This window comes from Saccopteryx leptura, chromosome 7 (assembly GCF_036850995.1).
Source record: "Saccopteryx leptura isolate mSacLep1 chromosome 7, mSacLep1_pri_phased_curated, whole genome shotgun sequence".
Classification (NCBI taxonomy): domain Eukaryota; kingdom Metazoa; phylum Chordata; class Mammalia; order Chiroptera; family Emballonuridae; genus Saccopteryx; species Saccopteryx leptura.
The window spans coordinates 462916-482927 of NC_089509.1; the positions used below are offsets into that span (position 1 = coordinate 462916).

General features: G+C 39.5%; 1 protein-coding gene across 4 annotated transcripts in view; it reads right to left on the reverse strand.

Moving 5' to 3' along the window:
• Nucleotides 1-20012, reverse strand: part of UGGT1 (UDP-glucose glycoprotein glucosyltransferase 1) — a 246306-nt gene that overhangs the window by 65297 nt on the left and 160997 nt on the right. For all 4 annotated transcript variants that reach the window (XM_066345928.1, XM_066345929.1, XM_066345927.1 and 1 more), the window contains 3 exons: nucleotides 15248-15412; nucleotides 1356-1476; nucleotides 204-302 (listed from right to left, as the gene is read on the reverse strand). In XM_066345928.1, coding sequence (XP_066202025.1) covers nucleotides 204-302; nucleotides 1356-1476; nucleotides 15248-15412 — 385 coding nt within the window. The remainder of the gene's footprint in view (nucleotides 1-203; nucleotides 303-1355; nucleotides 1477-15247; nucleotides 15413-20012) is intronic.

Sequence of the window (20012 nt, forward strand, 5' to 3'; positions counted from 1 at the left end):
AAAATTTATAAAGACAATATTTAAATTTTCAAAAATATATAAAGAATTAAATTTTACACAGATATTTTCTAAATTCAAATCATAAAAAATAGTAAAATAAATTATGGCATTTCTCTCCCAACAGATACCAATGGTTGAGTTTTTGCAAATACTAAAAATATGCTGAATCCAAGACAAGCCTGGAATATATTATATCACCTTACCTTTCTTTGTCAAGTACTTCATACTGTTGGCTATAGCAGCAGTCTTGCCTTGAGAATCCAAGGTGGCAAATCTAGCATAATCATCTACAAAAAAGTTATCTGAAAAGAATTGAGGTAGATTATAATTAATATGCATAAGTTCAATCTAATGTTAATATTCAACTGATAACCTGATGTGATCATAATCTAAGTTTTATAAAAATGCATGAGTGAAATACACTACCTTCATGTTTACTGAACAACTTTACAATTCCTTTAAACCCTATGCCATCAATCACATTTTTTTAAAGTATGTCTTTGAGGTCCTGGCTGATTGGCTCAGTGGTAGAACATCTGGTTGGTGTATGGAAGTCCTGGGTGCGATTCTGGGTCAGGGCACACAGGAGAAGCAACCATATATCTGCTTTTTAACCCCTCCACTCCCACTTGTCTCTCCTTTCCCCTCCTGCAGCCATGGCTCACCTGGCTTGAGTGCATCACCCAGGCACTGAGGATAGCTCTGTGGAGCCTCTGCCTCAGGAGCTAAAAATAGCTCAGTTGTGGCCCTAGCCGGTTGGCTCAGTGTGGTAGAGCACAGGCCCAGCGTGTGGAAGTCCTGGGTTGGATTCTTGGCCAGGGCATACAGGAGAAGCGCTCATCTGCTTATCCACCCACAGCCAAGGCTCCATTGGAGCAGGGTTGGCCCAGGTGCTAAGGATGGCTCCATGGCCTCCACCTCAGGTGCTAGAATGGCTCCAGTTGCAGCGGAGCAACACCCCAGATGGGCAGAGCATTGCCCCCTAGTGGGCATGGCAGGTAGATCCCAGTCTAGCACATGCAGGAGTCTGTCTCTCTGCCTCCCTGCTTCTCACTTCAGAAAAATACAAAAATAAAAAATAAAAATAAATAAATAAAATAAAAAGAGCTCGGTTGTGACCATGGCCCCAGATGGGCAGAACATTGGCCTATATGGGGGGGTTGCCAGTTGGGGTGCATGCAAGAGTCTGTCTCACTATCTCTCCTCCTCTCACTTGGAAAAGAAGAAAAAATGAAATAAGTGAAAAAATTGTGTCACAATCTTGGGTTATCTTCTAAACATCACAATGTAATAAATGCAGAGATTATGAAGGACAAATCAAAACCAGCCTAAAGTTGTTCCTGAAATGACCTTACTGGTTGCTGTTAAATCGAGGTACTCTCGTTCAGGTGTCAGAATCCTAGAATTGATTCGTGGAACAACATTTGGCTGATTCATGATATACTCTACCACATCTTGATCATGGGACAGTTCACCCTATAGAAAAACAAAACAAAACAGGGTGTAGTTGGGATGAGTGCTAAACAAATGTGATCAATAATAATGTATAAGAAACTAAGAAATTGTTAACTTTATATTATCTTCTTATGTATCAATTACAGGTAAAAACAGAAGTTACCACATCAGAGGTCCCTGTCACTGCAAGTGTAGCGTGGAGTATTCTGCGCAGTATAATGCTAACTCCTTCAATAATGTAATAATGTGAGTCAGATGCTACCAATACCCAGTTTAAAGATGAGGAAGCTGTGGCCCAGAGGTTAAAGAGCTAACTCCCAGTCACAAGCTAATGAGAAGTGAACATGAAATGCAAATGCGGATTTATTCGATCTCTCCACATACCACTGTGCTGCCCCAGAAAATAAGTAAGCTCTTGAAGTTATTTAAGAGTTAATACAGGCAGAAATCCATCTGAAATATGCTCATTGTAGGCTTCTCTTAACGAAGAAAGCCACATGAATTCTCTCAAGCGGTTAATACACTTTGTAATAAAAATCACCCCAAGCTTTTTTCAGTCTTGGACATCCAAGTAACCCTCTATTTCCAGTCACAATTACAGTGGGGGAAGGAGAAATTATTTGTTCTTTTGCCCTTTTGTGCCTCTCATATTATAGAAACTCTTGTACAGCTGACCGTTGAGAAACACAGGTTTGAATTACATGGGTCCACCTCCACTGATAGGTGGATTTTTTTCCCAATAAATACTGTAATGTATTTCCTTTTCCTTATGATTTTAACTTTTTCTTTCATTTCTTATAGAATACAGTACATAATACACATGACATACAAAATGTGTTAATCCATTTTTATGTTATCAGGCTTCCAGTCAACAACAGTAGGCTATCAAATAAGTTTTGGGGAATCAAAAATTGTTTTTAATTTTTTGGCTTTGTGTGTGGGAGGGGTTAGTGCCTGAACTCTGAATTGCTCAAGGGTCAATTGTAGTTTGTTGTAAAAAAAAGAAAGAAATATCATGTACTTCAAGTAGGAAAAACTAAGAATTCCACACCAAGACATTACAAAATGTCAAAGTGAAAGGGGATCCTAAAAGACCCTCAAACTAACCTGAGAGAAGAGACTCATCACATAGACCCCATCCTGAACCAGAATTGTAGCTAATTTCTCAAGGGAAACCAAAGGTGTAAAGGAAATGGAATTACATATTCAAAGTGCTGAAAAGAAAAGGCTGTCAACCAAGAATTTCAAACCCAGGTACATGACTGCTCAAAAATGAAGGGTAAATAAACAAATTCCCGGATAAACAAAAACGAGAATTTCTCAGGGCAGATCTAATCCATAATAAATACTATGGAGACTCCTTGTTAAAATGAAAGGACACAAAACAATGACTCAAATCTACACAAAAAATTAAGAGCACAAGTAGAGGTAATCACATGTGTAAATATAGAGTATAAATATATATATTTTTTGGTTGCAACTCATCTTTTCTTCCTCACTTAAAAGACGACTACAAAAGAGAACAGTTATTAATTGATGCCAATGGGCACATAAGGTGGAAAAATGTAATCTGTATAACAATAACATCATCAAGGAGGAACTAAGTAAAGATATAGAAAAATAAAGTTTTCCTATCTTTGAAATTAAGTTAGTATAAAAAAATTAACAACTATATAAACGCTATATAAAAAGAATTATACACCGTAACATAGGGGGATTTACCACAGGAATTCAAAGTTAGTTCAAAATTATACTCCGTATTAATGAATAAAGGACAAAAATATAATCATCTCAATAAACAAATAAAGCTATCTAAAAAAATCCAGCACATTTTGGTGATTAAAAAAACAACAAACTAGAAATAAAATTTTCATAAACCAGTAACAGCAATTGGCAAAAACAAGCAGCTAATAAATAATACTTATTGGTGAAAGACTAAAAGCTTCCACCCTAAGATCAGGAACAAAACAAGGATGATCGCCCTGGCCGGTTGGCTCAGTGGTAGAGCGTCGGCCTGGCATGCGGAAGTCCCAGGTTTGATTCCCGGCCAGGGCACACAGGAGAGGCGCCCATCTGCTTCTCCACCCCTCCCCCTCTCCTTCCTCTCTGTCTATCTCTTCCCCTCCTGCAGCCAAGGCTCCATTGGAGCAAAAGATGGCCTGGGCACTGGGGATGGCTCCTTGGCCTCTGCCTCAGGCACTAGAGTGGCTCTGGTCGCGACAGAGCGACGCCCCGGATGGGCAGAGCATCGCCCCCTGGTGGGCATGCCGGGTGGAACCCAGTCGGGCGCATGCGGGAGTCTGTCTGACTGCCTCCCTGTTTCCAGCTTCAGAAAAAAAAAAAAAAAAAAAAGGATGATCACTAAGCATAGTACTAAAAAGCAGGCAATTAGCAAGAAAAGAAGAAATAAAAAGAGGTAATAACTGAAAAGGTACAATCAAAATTAACTCTATTTACAGATGACATATGGATAAGATGACCATATTTTCTACATAGGAAGCATTAAAGAATCCACAAAATATTATTACAACTAATAAACAAGTATTTGCAACATATATGATCAATATGCAAAGATAAAATATATATCTATTCACTATCAGTAAACTATTTAAAAATTCAATTTAGCCTGACCAAGCGGTGGTGCAGTGGATAGAGCCTGGGACTGGGACCCAGAGGACCCAGGTTCAAAACCCTATGTGGGAGTGGGACACAGAGGACCCAAGTTCAAAACCCTGAGGTCACTGGCTTGAATGCAGGCTCATCCTGCTTGAGCACAGGTTCACTGGCTTGAGCATGGGATCACAGACATGACCCCATAGTCATTGGCCTGAGCCCAAAGATAGCTGGCTTGAGCAAAGGGTCACTCGCTCAGCTGTAGCCCCACGGTCAAGGCACATATGAGAAAGCAATCAACGAACAACTAAGATGCCGCAGCAAAGAACTGATGCTGCTCATCTCCCTTCTTGTCTGTCTGTCCCTATCTGTTCCTCTCTCTGACTCTGTCAAAAAAAAATTAAATTTAAAAAACAATTTCATTTATGGTAACATCAAAAAGAATTTAATACTAAGAAATAAATTTGAGAAAATATTAAACAGTCAATAAGCACAGGAAATAGTGCCCAATATTATTCATGTTTGAGTGATGCAAATCAAAACTGCAATAAGATACCACTTTGCACCACTAGGCTACACTTAGAGAAAGACGACGCCAAGTGAGGTTAGAATGTAGAGAGAGTGGAACCTGGAAAGGCTGCTGCACAAATGTTTAATGGTGCAGCTGCTTTGAAAACAGTCTGGTGGTTCCTCAAACTGATGAGATAAGCAGACAATTCCACTACTAGATATACACCCAGGACATTTTGTACAGGACTGTTCATAGCAGTATTATTGACTGTGGCCAAAAAGTGAAAACAATCCAAATATGCGTCAACTGAGGAAGGGATAAACAAATGTGTTATATCCATTCAAGGGACTATTATTTGGCCATAAAAAGGAAGGAAGAACTGACACGTGCTTCAACAAGGACAAACCTTGAAAGTAATGTCTAAGTGAAAAAAAATTAGTCACAAAGATCACATATTGTATGAGTCCATTTATATAAAGTGACCAAAACAGGCAAAGCCACTGAGAGAGAAAACAGATTTGTGGTTGACAGGGACAGGGGCAGGGGCAGTTTTATGGAGTGTAACTGCTATTTGATGCAGGGCTATTTGGGGGTGGTGATAATGCTCTGAAATAAGAGGTGGCGGTTTCATAACTGTATACACTAAAAACCAATGCAGAGTCTACTTTATTTTTTTTTATTTTTATTTTTTACAGAGGCAGAGATAGACAGGGACAGACAGACAGGAACGAAGAGAGATGAGAAGCATCAATCATCAGTTTCTCGTTGCGAGTTGCGACTTCTTAGTTGTTCATTGATTGCTTTCTCACATGTGCCTTGACCGTGGGCCTTCAGCAGACCAAGTAACCCCCTGCTGGAGCCAGCGACCTTGGGTCCAAGCTGGTGAGCTCTTTGCTCAAGCCAGATGAGCCCGCGCTCAAGCTGGCGACCTCGGGGTATCGAACCTGGGTCCTTCCGCATCCCAGTCTGACGCTCTATCCACTGCGCCACCACCTGGTCAGGCCTGCAGAGTCTACTTTAAAAGGCTGAGTTTTATGGCATATGAGTTTTATCTCAATAAGAACTATATATATATATATATATATATAAATAAAATATTTTAACCTTTTCTAAGTCTAAATTCCTTACAAGTAGAAAGAATATCTTCCAGAATGACCACCTTCTTAAGAATCTTTAAGTGACATCAGAGAAATGGCGCCGTGAGGAGTGTTCCCAATTCCTCTCCCCAAAATTTCAACAAATTCTACAACCAGTGACAGAAAAATCTATCCTTGGAGCATCCCACACACTGAACACAATGGTATGATCGAGCAAAAAATTGACTAAATATATAATCAACCCTGAAGGAAATAAGACGGAGAACGGAACACTCCGCCTTCCTCACTAACCTGAGCAAGGGCCGCTTTCACTTAGAACTGAGAGAGAGTGGGGGCTGGGAGTGCAGAGGGAACAGGGCTGGGGCACAGATGTCCAAGCCAAGGAAACAGTGTGCCTGTGGCGACTTAGCCCACGCAAGCTAATGCCGGCTCCAGACTCCAGAAAAGGCTGGCGAGCAGCAGACTCCACTACCCTCTGTTACCATATCCTGGTCGGCAAGCACAGATAGTGTGTGAGAGGTTCCTCCTAGTGCCATGGGAGTGGGCGCCCGTGTTCCCGGACAGAGGGGCAGGGTCAGAAGCCTCTACGTGGCCTGTGACCAGAGTCTCAGTGTAATCCCTGCTCCCCCAACAACAGCACATGGGGAGTGCACGAAAGCAAACTTCCCTACGCCCAAATATCTCCAGGCAGGTGGGGCACCTCCACCAGACTAACAAAGCACATTCCTGGGGAAGAAAAAATATGGAAGCGCTAGAAGGAGGGGCGCACAAGCAGCTTGCAGTCTGCCTCTGAAGCATATCCATGAATCCAATCGCTGAAATTAGCTTAAGTCACAGTCTGCTCACCTCCCAACTGACTTACAGGGCTCCAATTGACAAGGTCTCTCTCAAATCAGCTATCTAAGACAAGAGACGTGATATTTTTTAGTGCCTCTTGCTATGCACGTAGGGGCGGGGGCAACTTCCTGTCAGCCAATGGGGTGAAAAACACATTCCTACAGAACAAACCTCAGAGAACACTGCAGAAGTTAGGATAGGCTGTAGGCTTTTTAACAAGGAACAAGCCTGCAGGAAACAATCCCATGGCATCGTAAGGTAAATTTAACTAGATATACCTGTGGAACGGAACAGAAGTCAACATGCCACCCTACCTGCTTAAGCTGGTGGCTCTGATTGGCAGAGCTTTTATACTCAGGGCTGTACATTAAAAAGAGGGATTTGGCAGCTTTTAAGACCTCCTGTTCTGCAAGCAGCGACTAGGACATCTTCTTCCCAGCCAAAACAGGTTACAAAGTGCAAAAAGCCTGAGGAGAGTGGTCCCACAGAGTGCTGAGGCATACTGGACATGCCTGGAGGCTCATAGAAAGGCACCTTGAGAGCAATTGGCTCCCAGTCCTAACAGATTACGCTGGTGGCTCTGACTGACAGAGCCTTACCCAAAGCCCTGCACAGAGTGGGGATCGAGTGGGGATTTGCCAGCCTTTGAGCCTCTTACTCTCCAGGTAGAGGCAGCAGCAACCCCATAGCTGGATCATCAGGCTGCTAATTCAGGAAGCAGAGACTAGGAGAGAGGATCCGGGAAAACAGACTCTCTCATTGTTGGAGCCTGCAAATGCTAATAAGCCCCGACTACCAACGAGACTGAAGCCTAATAATATATGACATCGCCATAGAGACTCATCAACTGCAAATCTCTACCTAAGCATGCCACTAGGGCAGAGCCTGGGGTACAAAGCTACCAACCAGGAAGAGGGAGAGGAAAGAAAAAGGAAGAAGAGAACCTCTCAAAATCAAGAAAAAACCACAGACTTTATAACTTTTTCCACTTTTTTTGGTTTCCTTCATCTTATTGTCTTTTTTTTTCTTCCACCTTGTTTGTTTTATTCTCTTCTTGTCTTATTCTTTTCTCTTCATCTTGAACTACATTACTCATAAGTGTCACATTTCCCATATTTTTCTTTACTTCTTCCATTCTCTTTATGAAGGTTACGCTCCAAAACCCTTAACTCTTTTTCTTTTTTTCTCTTCTTTTATCTCTTTTTTTTTTTCTCCCTCTCTCTTAGTATCTTCTTATCTTCTTTACTATTCCTCTATTCGAACCTCACTCACAAACAAATTATTTTATTTGGGATTCAAATTTTTTCTTTGTTGCATTTTGGGTGCTTTTTACTTCGCTTTTTAACTCGTTAGCATTCCCTCCAATCCCGGCTCTCCATTCTTTCTAGTTTTTGTTCCACTAAATACAATAGTATTTTTTTTCTTTTTCTTGTTTCCCTCTTATCCCTTTCATTATATCTCTCAGTCGACCACCATTTACAAGCAAATCATTTTATTCCTGTTCGAAATTTTTTCTTTATTTGCAATTTGTAGGTCCCTACCTCCTTTTTTGCCCCTTTATCACATCTCCCCAACTCAGGCTTTCCATTATAGGTAGACTTTGTTCCATTTAGCACAATATAAATTCACAGTTTTTTGCGGTATTTTCTCAAAGAGGAAGAGAAAAAAAGGAAAAAAAGAAATAATTTTTTTTTTTTACTTTATATATTTTTTTTACTTTTTCTTTATTAATTCTCATTGGTGTTATTAATAAAACCACCCTCAGATGCCATTAAGGAAAAGGAAATCGAATATCATGGATACAAAAGACAGAGATGTAGAACAGATAGATGAGCAAAAAAATCTATGAAAAAAAAGTTTAATAGATTGGAAACCTTGGAGTTAAATGATAGAGAATTTAAAATAGAAATCCTAAAAATACTCAGAGGTATACAAGAAAACACAGAAAGGCAATATAGGGAGCTCAAAAAATAACTCAACAAACACAAAGAATATATTACCAAGGAAATTGAAACTATGAAAACAAATCAAACAGAGATGAAAAACTCAATTCATGAACTGAAAAACGAGGTAACAAGCTTAGCTAATAGAACAGGGCAGATAGAAGATATGATTAGTGACATAGAGGACAAGAAACTTGAGGCATAACAGAGAAGAAGAGAGAGACTCAAAAATTAAAAAAAAAGAGAAAGCCCTACAGAAACTGTCTGACTCCATCAAAAAGACTAATATTAGAATGATAGGTATATCAGAAGAAGAGAAAGAAAATGGAATGGAAAACATATTCAAACAAATAAAGAGGAGAATTTCCCAAGCCAGTGGAAAGGACTAAAGCCTCAAATACAAGAAGCAAACAGAACACTGAGTTTTCTTAACCCCAACAAACCTACTCCAAGGCACATTATAATGAAATTGGCACAAACCAACACCAAAGATAAAATTCTCAAGGCAGCCAGGGAAAAGAAGAAAACAACATATAAAATAAAGCCTATTAGATTATCATCAGATTTCTCAGCAGAAACTCTAAAAGCTAAAAGAGAGTGAACCCCAACATTTAAAGTTCTGAAAGAGTTGAACGTCCAGCCAAGAATACTATACCCATCAAACTATCCTTCAAATACGAAGGACAAATAAAAACATTCACAGATACAGAAAAGATGAGGGAATTTATCATCAGAAAACCCCCACTTCAGGAGATGCTAAAGGGGGTTTTCCAACCAGATATAAAGAACAAAACAAAACAAAACCACAAGTAAAAGCTCCACCAAGAACACAATAAAACCAAATTTAAACTGTGACAACAAGAAAAAAAGGGGGGGGGGAGGACAAAGATTAACAGTAGCAAAGGACGATGGAGTGCAGAAGCACTCATCAGATAGTGTACTACAATGAACATGGTAGGTACCTTTTTCATTACTTAATGGTAAACAACCCCGAAAAAACCACAGAAGCACATGACTTAAAAAAGGTAGTAAGAGAGGAAAGAAGTATGCATTACAACCAAAAATAACAAATGATAGAAAAACAAAAGAGAATAATCAAACAAGATACAAAACTAACAGAAAGCAATTTATAAAATGGCAATAGGGAACCCTCAAGTGTCAATAATTACACTAAATGTAAATGGATTAAACTCACCAATAAAAAAACACAGAGAAGCAGAATGGATTAAAAAAGAAAATCCAACTGTATGTTGCCTACAAGAAACACATCAAAGTAACAAGGATAAAAAAAAATTCAAAGTGAAAGGCTGGAAAACAATCCTTCAAGCAAATAACATCCAAACAAAAGCAAGTGTAGCAATACTCATATCTAATAATGCTGACTACAAGACAGCAAAAGTAATCAGAGACAAAAATGGTCATTGCATAATGATCAAGGGGACACTGAATCAAGAAGACATAACAATTTTTTTTATTTTTTTTATTTTTCTGAAGCTGAAAACGGGGAGAGACAGTCAGACAGACTCCCGCATGCGCCCGACCAGGATCCACCCGGCACGCCCACCAGGGGTGACGCTCTGCCCACCAGGGGGCGATGCTCTGCCCCTCCGAGGCGTCGCTCTGCCGCGACCATAGCCACTCTAGCTCCTGGGGCAGAGGCCAAGGAGCCATCCCCAGTGCCCGGGCCATCTTTGCTCCAATGGAGCCTTGGCTGTGGGAGGGGAAGAGAGAGACAGAGAGGAAGGAGGGTGGGGGGATGGAGAAGCAAATGGGCGCTTCTCCTATGTGCCCTGGCCGGGAATCGAACCCGGGTCCCCCGCACGCCAGGCCAACGCTCTACTGCTGAGCCAAGCGGCCAGGGCCTACAATTCTTAATATATAGGCACCAAACCAAGGAGCACTAAAATATATAAGACAGCTACTGACTGACCTAAAAACAAAAACTGACAAAAATACAATCATACTTGGAGACCACAATACAACACTGATGGCTCTAGATCATTCATCCAAACAGAAAATCAATAGAGATACTGGCCTTAAACGAAACACTAGAGCAATTGGATATGACAGACATCTAAAGAACATTTCATCCCAAAGCGACAGAGTATACATTTTTCTCTAGTGTACATGAAACATTCTCAAGAATTGACCATATGGTGGGCCACAAAAATAACATCAGAAAATTCAGAAAAATTAAAATTTTACCAAGCATATTTTCTGATCATAAAGCCTTGAAACTAGAATTCAACTGCAAAAACGAGGGAAAACCACAAAAATGTGGAAACTAAACAACATACTTTTAAAAAATGAACGGGTCAAAGAAGAAATAAGCGCAGAGATCAAAAGATATACAGAGACAAATGAAAATGACAATAGGACATATCAGAATCTCTGGGATGCAGCAAAAGCAGCAATAAGAGGGAAGTTCATATCACTTCAGGCCTATATGAAGAAACAAGAGAGAGCCCAAGTAAACCACTTAACTTCACACCTTAAGGAACTAGAAAAAGAAGAACAAAGACAACCCAAAACTAGCCAAAGAAAGGAAATAATAAAAATCAGAGCAGAAAGAAATGAAATAGAGAACAGAAAAACTATAGAAAAAAATTAATAAAACAAGGAGCTGGTTCTTTGAAATGATCAGCAAAATTGACAAACCTTGGCAAGGCTCACCCAGGAAAAAAAAGAAAGGACTCATATAAACAAAATCCAAAATGAAAGAGGAGAAATCACCACGGACATCACAGATATACAAAGAATTATTGTAGAATACGATGAAAAACTATATGCTACCAAATTCAACAATCTAGAAGAAATGGATAAATTCCTAGAACAATGCAACCTTCCTAGGCTGAGTTGTGAAGAAGCAGAAAGCCTAAACAGACCAATTAGCAGGGAGGAAATAGAAAAAATTATTAAAAACCTCCCCAAAAATAAAAGTCCAGGTCCAGACTGTTAACTAGTGAATTCTATCAAATATTCAAAGAAGACTTGGTTCCTATTCTACTGAAAGTCTTCCAAAAAATTGAAGAAGCAGCAATACTTCCAAACACATTTTACGAGGCCAATATAACCCTCATACCAAAACCTGGCAAGGACGACACAAAAAAAAGAACACTACAGACCAATATCACTAATGAATACAGATGCTAAAATACTAAACTAAATACTAGCAAATCGAATACAACAACATATTAAAAAAATAATACGCCCTGGCCGGTTGGCTCAGTGGTAGAGCATCGGCCTGGCGTGTGGAAGTCCTGGGTTCAATTCTCGGCCAGGGCACACAGGAGAGGCGCCCATCTGCTTCTCCACCCCTCCCCCTCTCCTTCCTCTCTGTCTCTCTCTTCCCCTCCTGCAGCCAAGGCTCCATTGGAGCAAATGATGGCCCAGGCACTGGGGATGGCTCCTTGGCCTCTGCCCCAGGCGCTAGAGTGCCTCTGGTCACAACAGTGTGACGCTCCGGATGGGCAGAGCATCGCCCCCTGGTGGGCGTGCCGGGTGTATCCCAGTTGGGCACATGCGGGAGTCTGTCTGACTGCCTCCCCGTTTCCAGTTTCAGAAAAATACAAAAATAAATAAATAAATAAATAAATAATACATCATGATCAAGTGGGAGTCATCCCAGAATCTCAAAGATGGTTCAACGTATGAAAAACGGTTAACGTAATACACCATATCAACAAAACAAAGAACAAAAACCACATGATCTTATCAATAGATGCAGAAAAGGCATTCAATAAAACACAACACAACTTTATGTATAAAACACTCTACAAAATGGATATAAAAGGAAAATATTTCAACATGATAAAGGCCATATATGATAAACCATCAGCTAACATCATATTAAATGGCATAAAATTGAGGACTTTCCCCCATAAATCAGAAACAAGATAGGGTTGTCCATTCTCTACACTCTTATTTAACATGGTGCTAGAAGTTCTAGCCCGAGCAATCAGACAAGATAAAGAAATAAAAGGCATCCATATGGGAAATGAAGAATTAAAGGTTTCACTTTTTGCAGATATGATCCTATACATCGAAACCCCAAAGACTCCAAAAAAAGATTACTAGAAACAATAAACCAATACAGTAAGGTCGCAGGATACAAAATTAATATACAAAAGTCCATAGCCTTTCTATATGCCAACAACGAAACATTAGAAAACAAACTCAAAATATAATTCCCTTCATAATTGCAACAAAAAAAATAAAATACCTAGGAATAAACATAATAAAGAATGTAAAGGACCTATATAACAAAAACTACAAAGCACTGTTAAGGGAAATTGAAAAAGATACAATGAAATGGAAAAATATTCCTTGTTCTTAGATAGGAAGAATAAATACAATCAAAATGACCATATTACCCAAAGCAATATACAAATTTAATACAATTCCCATCAAAATTTCAATGACGTTTTTTAAAGAAATGGAACAAAAATTCATCAGATTTATATAGAACTATAAAAAACCCCGAATAGCCAAAGCAATTCTAAGGAAAAAGAACAAAGCTGGGGGCATTACAATACCTGACTTCAAATTATATTATAGAGCCACGACAATCAAAACAGCATGGTATTGGCAGAAAAATAGACACTCAGACCAATGGAACAGAGTAGAAACCCATAAATAAAACCACATATATATGGTCAAATAATTTTTGATAAAGGGGCCAACACACAATGGAGAAAAGAAAGCCTCTTTAACAAATGGTGCTAGGAAAAATGGAGAGCCACATGGAAAAGAATGAAACTCGACTACAGTTTGTCCTCTTGTACTAAAATTAATTCAAAAAATGGATCAGAGACCTAAATATAAGACCTGAAACAATAAAATACAATACATAGAAGAAAACACAGGTACTAAACTCATGGACCTTGGTTTTAGAGAGCATTTTTTGAATTTGACTCCAAAGGCAAGAGAAGTGAAGGCAAAGATAAATGAATGGGACTACATCAGACTAAGAAGTTTTTGCTCAGCAAAAGAAACTGACAACAAAATAAACAGACAGCCAACTAAATGGGAAATGATATTTTCAAACAATAGCTCAGATAAGGGCCTAATATCCAAAATATACAAAGAACTTATAAAACTCAACAACAAACCAACAAACAATCCAATAAAAAAATAGGAAGAGGACATGAAAAGACATTTCTCCCAGGAAGAAATATAAATGGCCAACAGATATATGAAATTGCTCATCTTCATTTGTTATTAGAGAAATGCAAATCAAAACTACAACGAGATACTACCTCACACCTGTTAGATTAACTATTATCAACAAGACAGGTAATAGCAAGTGTTGGAAAGGTTGTAGAGAAAAAGGAATTCTCATCCACTGTTGGTGGGAATGTAAAGTAATACAACCATTATGGAAGAAAAGTATGGTTGTTCCTCAGAAACCTAAAAATAGAACTACCATATGACCCAGCAATCCCTCTACTGGGTATATACCCCCAAAACTCAAGAGACATTTATACGTAAAGACACATGTAGCCCCATGTTCACTGCAGCATTATTCACAGTGGTCAAGACATGGAAACAACCAAAAGCCCTTCAATAGATGACTGGATAAAGAAGATGTGGTACATATACACTATGGAATACTACTCAGCTTTAAGAAATGATGACATCGGATCATTTATAACAAAATGGATGGATCTTGATAACATTATACGGAGTGAAATAAGTAAATCAGAAAAACTAAGAACTGCATGATTCCATACATAGGTGGGACATAAAAACGAAATTAGCCTGACCAGGCGGTGGCGCAGTGGATAGAGTGTCGGACTGGGATGCGGAAGGACCCAGGTTCGAGACCCCAAGGTTGCCAGGTTGAGTGAGGGCTCATCTGCTTTAAGCAAAGCTCACCAGCTTGGACCCAAGGTCGCTGGCTCGAGCAAGGAGTTACTCGGTCTGCTGTAGCCCCATGGTCAAGGCACATATGAGAAAGCAATCAATGAAGAACTAAGGTGTTGAAGCGAAAAACTGATGATTGATGCTTCTCATTTCTCTCCATTCCTATCTGTCTGTCCCTATCTATCCCTCTCTCTGACTCTCTAAAAAAAAAAAAAAAAAAAAAAAATGAAACTAAGAGACATGGACAAGAGTGTGGTGGTTATGGGGGTAGAGAGGGAGGGAGAGGGAAGGGGGAAGGGGAGGGGCACAAAGAAAACCAAATAGAAGGTGACGGAGGACAATCTGACTTTGGGTGATGGGTATGCAACATAATTGAATGACAGGAAAACCTGGAGATGTTTTCTTTGAACGTATGTACCCTGATTTATTGATGTGACCTCATTAAAATTAATAAAAATTTATTAAAATAAAAGAATCTTTAAAATAAAATTTAGTCCTGAACCAGTAAAATTAGCTATTTCAAAAACAATACACAGAAACTCTCATAAATATTTTCATTATAGCAGAACTTGCTGGGAATCTGCAAACCAATTACAAGTAGTGAAAAGAAAATGGGAATATTTAAAGAATGTTATTGCCTGCTAATAAAATGTAAGCTAACCATTCTCTTTCAAATTAGTTTTCATGCCTGACCTGTGGTGGCGCAGTGGATAAAGCGTCGACCTGGAAATGCTGAGGTCGCCAGTTCGAAACCCTGGGCTTGCCTGGTTAAGGCACATATGGGAGTTGATGCTTCCAGCTCCTCCCCACCTTCTCTCTCTGTCTCTCTCTCTTCTCTCTCTGTCTCTCTCTCTCCCTTTCTCTCTCTCCTCTCTAAAATGAATAAATAAAATTTAAAAAAAAATTAGTTTTCAAATAGCACTCACCAAGTATATTGCTCTTTGGAAGAAGGTTGTGGTCTCCAGGATTTTGTGCATTGTGATAGTTTCCAATTCATCAGGATCTAGCTGTTCCTTTTCAAGGGGCACTCCATTGAACAGAACGACAGGCAGTAGGCCAACCCCAGTCTGCTCATAGTAGCTTCTTGCTTCCTAAAATGCAAGGAACCACAAACAGCACATTTATGTCCTTCATAAGACAAATGGAACAAAGCATATTTTTCATACATACAGACTCTAACAAACAAGAGAAAAACTGAAGAATTTTTTTTTTAAATCATAGTGATAACATAGTTAATATCCTACTGGGTAAAACTGAGATGAAAATACTGAGTTTTTATAAAAATACAAAACCGCCTGACCAGTAGGTGGCGCAGTGGGTAGAGCATGGGACTGAGATGCTGAGGACCCAGGTTCGAGACCTGAGGTCGCCAGCTTAAGCGCGGGCTCGTCTGGTTTGAGCAAAGCTCACCAGCTTGGCCCCAACGTCACTGGCTCGAGCAAGGGGTTACTTGATCTGCTAAAGGCCCACGGTCAAGGCACATATGAGAAAGCAATCAATGAACAACTAAGGTGTCGCAACAAAAAACTGATGATTGATGCTTCTCATCTCTCTCTGTTTCTGTCTGTCTGTCCCTATCTATCCCTCTCTCTGACTCTCTGTCTCTGTAAAAAAAAAAAAAAAAAATACAAAACCTTGCAAATTAGCAAGTGGTTTGAGGGTGGGGGTGGGTAGTTTTAAGCAGCCAGGCTATCAAACCTGAATTACACATACAATAGTCAAAACTATACAACAGACTTTTCTGCAATGATGGAAATATTCAATTTTTGCTATCCAATGCAGCAGCCACTAACCACATGTAACTACCTGTAATTAATCAACCTCTACTTTAAAAGCCACATGTGGCTAGTGGCTATCATAATGGGCAGTACAATAGACTGACATAATTATTTGTGCTCCTGGGTAAATAGCCTAAGAAGAAATATTTACACCCAATTCTAAATTATAAAGGGCCCATATCACTAAAAAAGATTCACATGCAGAAAACAAAATAGGACTGGTGGGAAAACAGTGCTCAACAACTGTTCTACAATATACTGAGCTCAACCTTCTTCCTTCTTCAGTATAAAAGAGTTTCCGGATATATCAGGCCAACAAACAACAAATAGAATAGCACACATATTTCTTCCTGACTGTCATTTTCCCTGTCAACACAGGTATTCCCCACATGTCAACCACAGACCCAAGACTACGTGTGCACAGTAAAAATTATATTACTATGCAAGATATTAAAGAGTTCCTAAAATGTTTTAGTTAAACATATTGTGACTTCAGATATTTTCTGAAAATAGCAGAATGTTTTTACATGCAAAATTTTTAGATAGCACAAACAGATAAGTACTTCAGTCAGATAACAAGTGCCAGTTGTCAGCCACAGCCTGCTCAGTTTCTAATCAGATCTAGCCACAGTGGTGCTGGTGGTACAGACCTCTAGGAGGAACTGCAGATGGTACAGGAAGAAAGGACTTCTAGATTGATTTCTGTCTTTTCTCTATATTATTGTTTAAACTTTTAAAATTCACTCTCTAATTGTAAGTAACCAGGTTAATTGCTATTTGACATCTCAGCTGTTTCAAAGGAGTTTATTAAAAAGTGTTATATGGACAAGTGGATTAAAAAGCTTTGGTACATATATACTGTGGAATACTACTCAGCCATAAGAAATGATGACATCGGATCATTTACAATAACATGGATGGACCTTGATAACATTATACGGAGTGAAATAAGTAAATCAGAAAAAAAAACTAAGAACTATATGAATCCATACATAGATGGGACATAAAAATTAGACTCAGAGACATGGTCAAGAATGTGATGGTAATGGGGGGGGGAGGAGGGAGAGAGCGGGGGTGCGGGAAGGGGAGGGGTACAAAGAAAACCAGATAGAAGGTGACGGAAGACAGTTTGACTTTGGGTGAGGGGTATGCAACATAATCAAATGTCAAAATAATCTGGAGATGTTTTCTCTGAACACACGTACCCTGATTTATCAATGTCACCCCATTAAAATTAATTTTTTAAAATGTTATATATTGTGAGCTTTGAAAATCATTCCCCCAACAAAACAAAACCCACAATGTAACTCTAAGTGACAATAAAATGTAACATCAGTGGTCTCTGGAAACAGCATTTGAGTGAAAGTCAGGAGTGGGAGAGAGATGTTTTGACTATGTAGCTTCCATTTTTACAACTTGGAAACAGTTTATAACAGAATGTAGTTCAATTATCAAAGAGCCAAGTTTAAAAATCACATGTGAGAATTTCTATCACCTGATCACCAAAAATGTTAATTGCAAATTAAAACATTAATTACAGGAAAAGTCTTATGAATGAGTCACTCACAAATGATAACGGAGACTAATAAAGACTCAGAGTTAACATGCAAAATGTAAAATGTCTGCATATGTAAGTTAGAATTTTTGTTTACTGTTATCTTATTGGCTTTGAAAGATATACATCTATTAGACAATATTCTCTTCAGTTTAAAAATTCTACTTTAGCCTGACCAGGCGGTGGCGCAGTAGATGGAGCGGATGTGGAGGACCCAGGTTCGAGACCCCGACATCGCCAGCTTGAGCACGGGCTTATCTGGCTTGAACAAAAAGCTTGCCAGCTTGGACCCAAGGTCGCTGGCTTGAGCAAGGGGTTGCTTGGTCTGCTGTGGCCCCACGGTCAGGGCACACATGAGAAAGCAATCAATGAACAACTAAGGTGTTGCAACGAAAAACTGATGATTGATGCTTCTCATCTCTCTCCGTTCCTGTCTGTCTGTCCTTATCTATCCCTCTCTCTGACTCTCTCTCTGTCCCTGTAAAAAAAAAAAAAAAGTTCTACTTTAATTATACTGCATAGTTTCAAAAATAATTATTTCTCTCCAATATTAGCAATACCATAATCTGAAGATATCACAGCTTCAGATTTATAACAAAAAGTAGAGATATTTATAAGTGTAACAACATTTGCTAAATACACTCATTCCTCCTTTTCAAAAGAATCTATTTTCTTGGGCTTTTGTGCAGGGTTACAGCTCCTGCCAAGTTAAAGTCTTACTAAAGCAGTAGATTCTTAGAACCTCTAGGAATCTCACATTCTTCTCTTGAGAGTACAGGTCTATTCAAATAGGAAATTAAGTAGCATAATACAAATAATATGATCTCTTTATGTATACAAAGAGCTGCTAATCAAGACAGGTGAGGAAAATGGCCGAGTCCGGAAAATTCCTGGGGAGCTAGGTCTGTGATACATACATTTGATTCTTCAGCAAAATGAAGATTTCAACATATAAAAGACAACATGTAAAAATAACTTTTTCCCCAATCTGCCTGCTGTATTGAATACTTTTCAAGCAAATACTTTTGATAAAGCAATCATCCACAATAAAAAGGCAACATAAATTTTTTCTTCAATAGGCTAGAGAAAATTATCAATAGAATTAAATATTTTCCAAATGTGAAATAGATAAAATTCCATTAATTCCCTCAAATCCTAGTTATAACCAAAGTGGTCCTTCTGTCCTTTTATTTCAACTATTCTTTTTATATTGACTATTATTCTTGCTGTTTGTGAAAATGTGAAAAAAATCACTAGGTATCCATATCAATACTTTATTCAAAAAACATTAAAAAAGGTAAATGACTGCACAGAATGCTGCAGTACAGTAATGGAACTGTTTTCAGTGTCAACTGAGTACCTCTCGTGACTAGTTCCAGTTCCAAACCTAACTTGATGTCATACCACAAGCATACATAACACTGAAGCAGAAGTGATGTCAGCATCATGGTTGAATAAGATATCTCTCCCAGAGCAACAACAATTTTGCATCTATCCACAAACAAAAGTGCCTTTGTGAGAGGTTTGGTATCCAGCACTAGATGGCAAGTGACCCAGGCAGAATCTTGCCCACTAGCACATCAGGTGATAGGCATACAGTCTTCAACCCCAGCTATGGACTCTGCTTGGTCCATGAACTGGCTCCAGCTTCTCTTGGCCACAGCCTGGGAACTCCTGGAAAAAAAATGTCTTTTAAAAAATCACCCATGGACAACAGAGCCTTTGAGGAAGTTCCAGTTTCCAACAGAGAACTTCCAGGATACCACAGGAGCAAAAAATCTACAAGCTTGGATGCACTAAAGAGATTAAGAGGAAAGTGTGACATTACCCATATCATCCCTCCTCCAAGGCAGTGCAGCTTAGGGCCGAGACCCTCTGTGCCCCCAACTTCTCCTGCAGGGTGAGAGCAAATGAATCCACACCGACTCCCCCAGCCATCTGGGATGCTGCCACAGGGGCTCATCTCCCTCTCACCCACCCCGAGGACTGAACAGTGAACTGCATGACTGGGGGTGGGAAAAGGCTGGGAAGCAGCAGACAGTGTCCTCAGAGGGCACCTATTAGAGTCACATTCTACTGACTTGCATTGAGATGTACATCCATGAGCCACCCAGGACACCTTACCAAAGACTCCCAAAATGGCTCACAGGCACTAGTGTCCATGTGCCTCACCCACACACCCTCCCACCCAGGCCAGATCCCAGCATACACTCCTGACAGTGGTAGTGAGACTGAGTTTTGCCAGGTGGCTAGTGAGCACGTACAGAAAGTCAGCCGAGGCCCTGGCTGATAGCTTAGTGGATAGAACATTGGCCCAGCCTATGGACATCCCAGGTTTGATTCCTGTTGTTATTATTC